General features: G+C 32.9%; 2 protein-coding genes and 1 pseudogene across 2 annotated transcripts in view; all 3 read left to right on the top strand.

The window, feature by feature from the left end:
* The first annotated feature begins 3,599 nt into the window (after positions 1–3,599).
* Positions 3,600–5,795, top strand: LOC128162864 (probable E3 ubiquitin-protein ligase MID2). The gene has a single exon (XM_052826280.1). It carries the CDS (start codon positions 3,778–3,780, stop codon positions 5,053–5,055), a length of 1,278 nt encoding a protein of 425 aa, XP_052682240.1. The 5' UTR covers positions 3,600–3,777; the 3' UTR covers positions 5,056–5,795.
* A 1,959-nt stretch (positions 5,796–7,754) lies between these two features.
* On the top strand, positions 7,755–9,858 carry LOC128162859 (E3 ubiquitin-protein ligase TRIM71-like; annotated as a pseudogene).
* Positions 7,987–11,734, top strand: part of LOC128162861 (uncharacterized) — a 36,379-nt gene continuing 32,631 nt past the window's right edge. Inside the window, exon 1 of the mRNA XM_052826278.1 lies at positions 7,987–7,994. The gene's annotated coding sequence lies outside the window, so the exon portion shown is untranslated. The remainder of the gene's footprint in view (positions 7,995–11,734) is intronic.

The following is an 11,734-nucleotide window of genomic DNA, read 5'->3' as shown; positions in this document are numbered from 1 at the left end:
TAGATACATAGTAAAATACAAACATTGGTTCAGATAACATATCTAGTGAGGACGTAGATGCTTGAACTGATTGAATGTTTTTTTTAAATTACAAATCATAGATAAGGGGTCAGTAGCAACCCAAGACGAGGTTAATTTCTACTAGAGTACACAAACAAACTTGCTCAGGGAACTGGAGAAGAAACCCACAAATATTCAAATTCGTCCTCAACATAAGAATTAAACCACTAAAATCATATTACAAAGATTAAGTTGACAATGAAATATGAGTATGAAGACATACCTACACCAATTTAACACGATTTTGTATGATGCTTGAATTCGCGTTAAAATAGAAAAAAGCTAAGTAGGGGTGCACTTCTTGAACGCACGACAACGAAATTAAAGGTAAAACATAAGCATAACATGCAGTAATGTAAAACTTAATTAAACATTTTATAAGTAAGGGAAGCATAGAATGATGTGTTCAGGTTGAGACTACATAACACAATATACGAAAAAGAATATAAAAGCAAAATTATGACTAACTTTCAGTGTAAAAATTGGTACTGTTTTGGTAAAGTGGATGGATGGATGGGGGTAAATTCATGTGATAATTCGCTATATACAAAGTTCACATTGCAAAATTGAGTAATGTAAATTGCTTATAATGCTACAGTCTATGTACATATTAAGTTTTGTGTTGTTCTAATATTTTATAAAATACACAGATAGCAAGCTTACGTTGGCCCAACGTTGGCTTATGGTTGTAAGGTTGGCTACATATCGCTGTTGGTAGAACGACGTTGGACCAACATTGGACCAACCTTGTATTTATCACTGTTGGTGCATTGGCATCGTTCCAATATCGGATCAACGTAGTTCACCCAACGTTGGTACATAAACATTGTACCAACGTTGGGCCAATATCAAATTGATCTCGGTGGGCGCGAATACACTGCACCGATGTCGGGCCGACGGACTAAAATGTGTGTTTTGAATTTTTATATAAATGATTATTTTACAGATGAACAAAGTATATAATTTTAAAACTGGCGCGTCTTTGAAAACTATTGACTAAAAGTCTTTTATAATTAAAAAGCTTTAGATTAATTGAGATTTATATTATATTGAATACATTATAATTATATAATGGTTGCTATAAATATAAATGTATTCAAATTAATTTCTGATTTAGAATTTAAGTTGTTTTTCTTTAAATGTACATGACTATATAATGTGTATCCATCATGAAGCATTTTACTTGTCTACACTTTGAATGAAATGCAGTATCAATGCATAGTAACTTTTCTGCACTCGTGAATGAAACATTACCGCCAAAAGAACTGTGATGTCATTTTTGACAAATCCATCAGAGTAACTTGATCTTATACTATCATCATGGCTGCCTGCAGGAATAATGTAAGTATGCAGATGTTCTTTTACAGATTTCTATTATATATGGGTGATTATTATACAATAATGTTCTCAAAACTTTTAAATAAAAATCTGAAACTAAATTAAAGGCAATTTTCTTGTACAGACATCCTCCTGGTGATGTTCAAACTCGGTGACATGGCTGTCTCCTATATTATTTGTGAAGATGAATAGAACCATGCAGTTTATCGGCTCAAGTTAAGGAACATCTAAGATAACTGAATTTAATTTTATGATAATATTCAATATTTAGGGTAGGAATTAAAGACACAATTTTTTTTATCATTGATGTGAGATGATCAGAATATGTCGGGGCAAAATGATATATTTACATTCTACTGTGTTTTTCCATTGAATTCTGTGATCTTCAAATGCCTCTAAATGCAACAAGTAGTCAAATGTCAAATTGACGAGTTTTATCATGACGTCACAAACGTTGAACGCTGTAAACTGCAACGTCACAAGCGAAAATCAACGTTCAAGCTTGTGGCTGTTACTGTGGCTCTTCCATTAATATTAACTTACCCTTAGGATAAGATAGGAATTTTAAGGTATAAAACACATTTGCAGACATGGCAAGAAGTTAAAAAAATGTAAATATAAGCATTGAATCATGATTTTTTGAAGTATACACTCTCATAACTGCAGCGGTGTGTGCATACACATTTTCATAACGCGCTAACGCGCGTTACTCAATTTGTATGCACACGCCGCTGCAGTTATGAGAGTGTATACTTCAAAAAATCATGATTCAATGCTATAATAATTGTCCTCAATGCAGTAATAAATACTTTTGTCGAATGTTTGTATGATAAATCATCGGCATGATATGCTGATAATTTTAGATCAGAAGAAGTCTTGCACGGATCTAAAGAAGGTCGGATATATCCGGACCCCCCCCCCCCCCGCGCCCCTGGCCTCCTCCCCGGAAAATTCAAATTGACTTATTCACAGTAAAAAAGCAGTAGTATTGCAAAAAAATTCTGATACACATATTAAAACTGTGCACAGTAAAATAGGTTCCCTTCCCGCAAACAAATTTATTGTTGGATTGAAACTAAATTTAATAAGACACAATAATGTATTACATTTTTTTTTAAAATCGTTATATATATATTGAGGATTTCTTCTGCATTATTATTTTTATAATGTAAATGCAATTCTATTTATATCAATTTATTTTGTTTCCATTTTATATGATTATTTTTTTTAATTTACAGCAGCATTTTGCGAAAACGGGCTTTTGAAGTTATCAATGAGGTCAGAACTAGAGAACTAAACTGGAACTGAACTAAAGATAGTGACCAAACGCATTTATTGTGATTCGTTATTCATCTGATTGGGAAAGGGGATGAATATAGGAGTAAAGAAAACAAATGAAGAAGATTGAAGGGATGTGGAAGTATATAGATCGACTATAAAAAACATTTGAAAATTTGAATATTGATTATATTTCTGTGAGAAAACAATGAAGATTAGACTTACTGTTAATCTTTGTGAAATTGTTTTATAAGGACAAAGTTTGGGGAATATTGTTTGGATTAAATCGTTGCCCCAACATTGGGCCAACATTAAAACTGTCAATCTACTGACAATGGGCCAACGTTACGCCAGCGTGTTGGTGCAATGCTGCGCCGATGAGCAAAATTACATTGGTCCGATGTTATTTTCCGACATTGGGCCCACATAAATGATAACAACGGGCCAACGCTGGGCCAATATAAGCTTGCTATCTGGGTAGACCTTGATCTGGTAAATAATTTTAGTCGAAATGGAATTGAGGAATACAAGGTTTGTGTGTGTGTATATATATATATATATATATATATATATATATATATATATATATATATATATATATATATATATATATATATATATATATATATATATATATATATATAATTTCCCTTTTTAAATAAAAAAGTGATATTTAATGAAACTTAAATACGTAATTAATTAAGGAAACTAGGCGGTTGTTTTTGTTTTAATCTTAAATTATTCTGATTTTCAACGTTCTGCTTTAATATTACAATTTAATATTAAATGATTGATACGAAGATAAAATAGTTAAACATTTACATCGTAAGTTTTTAACTTAACATTATTCTCTGCAAATTCTCTTTAATTTTGACCCAAATACCGCACACTATTAACTACTAACATGATAATCCATTTTGAGAGCCATTTCGCAGCAGGTATTAATTAGAATATATATGTTTTAAGAATATATTTTGTAGTGCGTATTGGATTTGTTAAAAGCTATTTAGTTTTTTTTTCTTCAGATAAACATAATATTACGCATCTGGAAACACAGCTTTTATGTCAACTTTCGGTTTAAGTTAAACTACTCATATTGGCATGGCAACTTCTGAGACCAAAACATTTATAGTTGATGACGTTAGAGTGTGCTCAATCTGCTATGAAAAGTTTAAAACACCGAGATATCTCCCGTGTAAACATTCATTCTGCCACGTTTGTTTATCTTCATATATTATCAGTCAGTGCAAATCTAAGGAGGCACGTTTGGGATTTCATTGTCCGGTGTGCCGTTCTTACATTCCTAGCCTTGGAGATCCTGAAAAACCGGAAGATTGGGTCGGTCTTTATCCGATTAATGACGTTTTACAAAAACTGGTTGCTGGACCAGATGAAACATATTGTGAACCTTGTTTAAGAGACAATGAGAGAGAAAAGACTTCTGACTATTGTTTATCATGCAATGAGTACTTATGCATGTTGTGTGTCAAATATCATAGAAAGAATATGGCGTCCCGAGATCACACGATAATAAAGATAAGTGAAATGTTATCAATGCCGATAGTTCCCGAAAAAAGACTTTCAAATTGTTGTCCTAAACATAAAAATGAAAAGATACAGATGTATTGTCATGAGCATGAGCAGCCGTGTTGTGGTCTGTGTGTGGGTACAGAGCATAGGAAATGTGAGAAGGTAGATACAGTAGAGAACGTCGCACACATCTTGAGAGAGAGTAGAAAGATGGACTGCATGCTTTCCGATTTGAATACATTTAGACGGAATTTAATGAAAGTAAAAAACGAAGAAATGAACAATATATCTGAAATTGAAAATATGGTAGATGAAAGCGTCGCCAAACTTGAAGAAGAGACTTCAGATATAATGCAACATATAGAACAATTAAAAAAGGAGCATATAAATGAAATGTTTTTAACTCAGAAGAACGGCAGAGAAAAATTGCAAAGAGAGATAGAAAAAATAGAGGACGGGGTCTCCTGTGTTGACAACTGTAAGGAAGAAATTGAAAAAGCGAAAGGAACAGAAAACAACGAAGATCTGATACTGAAATATTTCACAGCTAAAGAAATATTTCAAAAAATTAAGCAAAACAATTTCAAAAGAATACAGCTAAAAATTGCATCAGAAAAAGAACCATCGTGGATGAAAATTACAACAGAGATAAGAAAAATTGCCAATGTAAAACTTTCTGAAATCACCCGCGTCTTTCAATTTGACATAAGCACTGTTGAATTAACAAAGTTTAAGGAGTTTCCAATTGAGAATGCCACCATTTATTGTGGTTTATTTCTCTCAAGAGGCAGATTTTTGGTTGTTAAACACAAAGGCGATGAAACGTGTTTGGTATACGATCAAAATTGAGACTGCATTAAAGTAATCGATGGTCTTAAGAAACCATATGGTGCTGTTCAATGTGAAGATGAGATTTTTGTGAAAAACACTGCATCCAATACTGTTGACGTATTTTCGTCTGATGATTTTCATAAAATAAGAAATTTTCACCTGAAAAGCATTAATATTATGGGGATAGCCTGTTGGGAAGACAACTTATATGGTGCTTGTGGAAATCAAATCTTAAAACTTAATCGAATGGGAGAAATACTGCAGAGGTATGATGTAAATGGAAGAAATGTCTTACACATAACAGCAACAAAAAACGGTCTAATCGTGTACTCTGATTGGAAACTAGAAACAGTGACAGCTATAAATGATAACGGTTTTGAGGTTTGGAAATATCAAACGGGTGACCTGAAACAGCCGATAGAATTAGATGTTGACTCCAGCGATAATATTTACATAGCGGGCTCTACAAGCAACAATCTACATGTCCTGTCGAGCTCAGGAAAGCGTATTAGGGTCATAGAGAATATTCCTACTCCAACGTTTTGCAAGGTCAACGAAGATGAACGTATTATATGTGTATGCAGTGGAACTAGAAATATAAAACTTTATCAGCTTTAACAAGATAAACTGAAGGATAGAATTAATTGATATTTGATGACTTAAAACTTAAATAAACAATGTGTGCGTATTTATTCCATTCACATTGATTGAATTGCTTTTGAACGTTCTGTTTGTTGAGTTAAATAACTTGATCTCTTAATAAAAACATTAAATGTTTTTTCTAACCTCAAATTTATTTTTTGAATGCTGTTTTGAATTATGTCACAGATGAAATAGTTGTATGACCTGAAAACGCTGAATCACATCGGAAATATTTATATTGCTCTCACGTAAAGGGCTTTTCTTCACAGGAAATAGTTATATAACCCTCCCAAAACCCTACAAAACCCTATCATGCATAACAGGCATGGGTACAATTACTTATTGATTTCAAAGAGACATTTGTGTAATCGATTGTTAATCGATTACATCAATTTTTGTCCTGTAATCAATTGTAATCGATTTCCTTGTGACTTTTAATCGATTATTAATCGATTATTTAAATTTTCTTTCCATTAAAATGTGAATGATACCTCTTCTGAACATATTGTATAAGCTGTTAGGTTGAATTTAGTTTCAGAGTTATTTATAAGAGGTATTTTTTATTGCGAATGATATGAAAATTTGAAACTTCAATGATAATTTTTATATATTCTACTGCTCATTCAAATTCAAATCCAAATTATAAGCAATATACAAGCTCAGTCTTTGAAATAATGTAAACAAGGTTATTTTCTTTCAAGTTAATGTGTTTCTATCTTGATCTTGCACCTTTAGTCCTTAAATTCATTCTGTTGTTATTGATTTCTTGAAAGTTAGAATTTGATAAAAGTTTGATAATTAAGATATATTATTGGCATTAGGAAAAGGAAGTTTTAAGACAATTTGCTTAATGATTTGATAATTTTTTGAGCGTTTAATTGTTGTTCTAATTTAAAATATATTTTTTGGGCTATTTAAAATGTCATCTAAACATTAAGGAGGCCACACCTAATAAACTGCATTGTGGATTCCTTAACTAATAAAAACAAACACACTTTTGCCCATATGTCTCTTTTTTGGCAAAACAGACAAAAAATACACCTCTCTCTCTCTCTCTCTCTCTCTCTCTCTCTCTCTCTCTCAGCAATGGCCAATCATTAGGTAGCATTACTAATATTTTTAAGACACATTAGCTAATATAATTAAAAATATTTATGGAAGTGTGAAACTAGGAGTGAACATCTGATTTTGGGACTATATTATATTGATTAAACGTATTAAACTCTTGGTGAATTTTTACAGTGGACATTGTCTTAATTTGTAATTCTTAATCAAATATTGGTTCATCATCATGTGCTAATCTACTTCAGATTTGTATGTATTTTCATATATTTATGCATATGGGTTATATGTACAAGTGTTATATATATATATATATATATATATATATATATATATATATATATATATATATATATATATATATATATATATATATATATATATATATATTAACCAGGTATACTTAATAACTGCTTTTAGATCATGAACTATATCAATGTAAATCATGTTTTAACTTGATCTTTTTAAAGAAAATCAGATGTTTTAAATTATTACAATATATGGAGATTGAACAGCCGTGGGGTAATGTGTTGACCCTAAAGACAATCTCGTTGTAACTGAGTGGAAAAAGGTGAAGTAAAGAAAATTCATGTATATAAACGTACTTAGTAATGTCCTATATGAAATAAACATAATTGCATTGTTTAAATATATATACTTAAACATAATGTTTATATCAATAAAAGAATTTCAAATCGTTGTAATTGTTCATTAATTACATGTAAAAACTGTGTTTTTATATTAATAATTTTTTTAAATATTGTATATGAGGCGACCTTTTTATCTCAACATTTGCGTTTTAAACCCCGTGAACTGCAATGTAGATCCAAATGAATTTACCAAAGGAAATATATTTAGTGACTATAACATCCATCCCCATTTTCTCTTATACTATTCTCTCTCTCTCTCTCTCTCTCTCTCTCTCTCTCTCTCTCTCTCTCTCTCTCTCTTTAAATCATGTCATCACGTGTTGATTTGTTAGACTGTCAAGGGGAAAAATACCAGTCCGCCATGTTTAAGTGTGTTGGATAGTTGTAATTTCTTCATGAAGGAGCTAATCATTTTTTGTACATGTACGTATGTTCATATTATACTCAGGTATCAACTGTATGCTCAGTAAATGATAAATGAAATCAATATAAGAGAAAACATCCACTATTACAACTCTCAATAAATGTTATAATGAAAAACGTTAACGGATTTTTCATACACAATTTAAGATTACATAAACTTACGGCAAGACAAAGATAAAGAAAAATGAAAATCAGTACAGATCTTATAAGAACTGTTAAAGTAAGATAATTAGAGTTTTTTTTAATTATTTAAGAACAGTAAACAAAGTGTCTTAGCATGGACCCAAAGATTTGTGCGCAGGGTATGTTACAGTGTAATTTATGCGAATCCCGGGACCCCCCTCTGTACTGTGACATTTGCCACAAACAACTCTGCAAAGTCTTTGTGGGGGATCATATCCTAGATGAAACTACGGAACACAAAGTTGTGCCACTACAAAAGCGTGGATCTGCTACTAAATGTGAAAAACATTCTTCAAAAATATGTGAACTTTACTGTGAGCAATGCTACATTCCTATTTGTGTACAGTGTATTTCGTCTGGAGAACACAGAGGTCATGAAATTGTAGAAATTGTGGAAAGACTAGAGAGCCTTAAAGAAATTATACTAAAAGATCTTCAAGAACTTGAGAAATCAATTTATCCTAAATATCAAGAGATTGCATCTATCATCCAGTCCGGAAAGCTGATCTTACAGAAAACTCAAAGAAAATGACAACAGCTATTGAAAAACATGGCGAAGACCTGCATAGAGAAATAGACAATATGATCAAGAAACTTAAATCAAATCTTGAGGAAATAGAATTAACACACCTGAAATTACTACAAAATCATGAAAACAAAATCACACGCATTAAATACGAAATAGAAGAGGGCATTGCAGATCTGAAGAAACCACTGTGCTCCACTGAAATTAGCATTGTTTCTGCCTACAAATCCAAAAATGCTGAATTCAAAATACTGCCTCCAAAACTTACAGTTACCTTGCCAAGTTTTAGCCCTCAGAAAATTACCAAAGAGCTTATTTATCAACAGTTTGGTTCTCTGTCAGAGTTATCGATCAAAACAGAAGATGATAGCTTCACATTAGATTCTCCAAGTGCTGAGTCCCCTTCCCTAGACAGACTATTCATTGATGTACCAAGGATCATCATGGATATTAACACAGAGTATGAAGGCTCGAATAACGCATTATATTGTTTGTCCTGCCTGAGTGATGAAGATATTTGGACAAGTGGTAATAACAAAATGATACAACTCTACAACAGCCGGGGAGAATTAGTGAAGTCAATCCAAACCGTTACACGAAACTCACCAATAGATATAGCTGTAATAGGCAGTGGAGATCTTGTTTATTGCGATTACAATGATAAATCTGTGAACATTATAAACGATACACAGGTAGATACATTGATCAGACCATGGGGATTTAGACCTGTCGGTGTTTGTAGTACCTCCAATGGTGACATCTTGGTTATTATGATCAACCATAACTACCGTAGTAGTGATAAATAAAAAGTTGTGCGTTACTCGGGCCATATAGAGAAACAAACTATAAAGTACGATGACAAAGGTCGATTTCTTTATCCATTTGGTTCCTCTAAATATATAACCGAGAACAAAAACCTAGATATCTGTGTAGCTGACAATGAAGCCTGTGCAGTGGTGGTGGTCAATCAGGCCGGAGAACTCCGGTTTAGATACACCGGTCCTTCCTCTATTAACGATGGATCATTTAATTCATTCGGCATTGCAACAGACAGCCAGAGTCGCATCCTGACAGCAGATCGTGACAATAACCGTATCCACATTCTGGATCAGGATGGAGAGTTCCTCCGTTTCATTGAGAACTGTCATTTACAGGCTCCTTGTTATTTATGTATAGACAGCAAAGACAATCTCTTTGTGGCCGAGCCCATCACAGGAAAAGTGAAGAAAATACAATATTACAAGTAACCGACATGACCGAAAAACCATGATGATTTTTATATCAAATTTGTTACATGTATACAAACCAAAAAATTAAATGTATTAGTACATTATAATTGCAGACTGTTTTTGTGAAAATGTTGCTGTTATTCTTTCATTAGATTAAAGCAAAATGTGTTTATATTTAAACAGATAAAAACAGATTGTTTAATTTACTGTTACTTTTTATACAGTAAAACATGGTTCTGACATAATAAAATGTATTATAAGAATCAGGAATAATCAAAATATATGTAAATGGACACATAAAATATATAACTTTATAAAAATAAGGTTGAAATTGTTAACAATCAGATTCATATAATAACGTAAAAGAAAAAAAGAATAATTGTTGGAAAGCATACAAGTCCAAGCGAATTGGGCATTAAATAAGTATGACAAGTTTTTTAAAAGCTGTGCTTTAAAAACGTGTCTTTAAAGACATGAATTCATATAAGCATTTGGTCGCCATATTAGATTCGATCACTCCTCTACTGCCACTGGGGTATATATACCAGTTGAGAAAGTTAGAGTCGGTTGCTTTCCGGTTCAGGTTGCACGGACTTCTAAATGCATGAAATGCAGATTGTAGTGAAATGTTGAAATAAAGAATAAATAAAGGAAAACAATTAGAAAAATACAAGCTATATTTATTCTTTGAAAGAATTTCCAAGGTAATATTTTGCAGAGATAGTGCTGCCTTAGTTCGCACGCACATCGAATACATGTACGTGTGTCATTTATACAGAGTGCATAACGTCTGCATATTTTTGAAAACCCTACATCGAACACAGTAGCTAAATGATAGTAAATCCAAGAAAGTAACAACAAAACATCGTTCCAAAAAAAAAAACACCGCACCGTTTCTAAACTCCATGCGATCATTGACATTGCTTGACCTGCAAAAGTGTGTGGTTTGCGCATGTGCGGTGTTATAACATACACAGGAAAACGGTCTAATATTATCGAGGGTTTTCGAAGTATCGGATTTCAGTCTGTCTTATTTCGACGTTGGATATTCCTTGCCAGTGCAGTGGTTGTCATATTAGTTTTGTTCAAAACGCGTTTCTACAGGTCTTTTCATCTAAGATAACGTGTTCGGCTGTATGAAATACCTGAATGCGGTAAAACATGATTAATGCTCTCGTTCTTGTATAGGGGTTGTGTAGTGTAGTGTTGAGCAGAACAATAGAAATCGACAACTAATATGGTGGTAGCCGGAGATAAAGGGAAATAATGCATATTTGTGAATGCATGTCAGCTTTAAAGATGTTCAAAAACTTCACCTGTTTTATGTCACCAGAAAAGGTATTCGACAAGTGCGCTGCTACCCTGCTAAGATGAGATTCTCCGTTAGTCTTTGTTCGGATTTTCTGACTCACAAAGCTTGACATTGACTCAGAACGCAATGATTCCTGAGCTTATTTTCAGGTATTATGCCCTTGCTGTCGAAGAGCTAACCCGTGGAGAGATTGATATACATCTGTCAGTATTCTAAACTGCGGACGAACGTACACAGGTAGCCAATGGATATTTGCCAGGATAGGGGTGATACGCTCTTGTTTCGATGTTCTTGTACCAAGACGAGCTGCAGTGTCTGTACTTGTTTAATTTATTTGAGGGTATGCTTTGCAACTCAAAATAAGAGGCAGTTACCGTAGTTCAGTCTGGCGATGATTACAGCAATAACCATGGTTTTGTAGGCTTTTTTGTGAGGAAGCGCCGTATACGCCCGAAGTTGCATATCTAAAAATGATACGACTTGATATTTGAGGATACCTGATTCTCCATAGTAAAGTGTTGATCGAAAACAATACCTAAGATCCTCACACAAGGGACACAAACATGCCTCTTGAAAGAATTAGATCTAAATGACAGTACGACTACTTATATGTATGCAAGAAGTGAGTATTCATTTTTATTGCACGAGTTGAAGAGGAAATAACTTAAGG

The sequence above is a fragment of the Crassostrea angulata genome, chromosome 9 (genome assembly GCF_025612915.1).
Source record: "Crassostrea angulata isolate pt1a10 chromosome 9, ASM2561291v2, whole genome shotgun sequence".
Taxonomy (NCBI): Eukaryota; Metazoa; Mollusca; class Bivalvia; order Ostreida; family Ostreidae; genus Magallana; species Magallana angulata.
This window is presented reverse-complemented; position numbering and strand designations above follow the sequence as displayed.

Excerpts from the sequence above, each read along its gene's own strand:
- LOC128162864 (XM_052826280.1), top strand. The coding sequence starts at position 3,778 with ATGGCAACTTCTGAGACCAAAACATTTATAGTTGATGACGTTAGAGTG.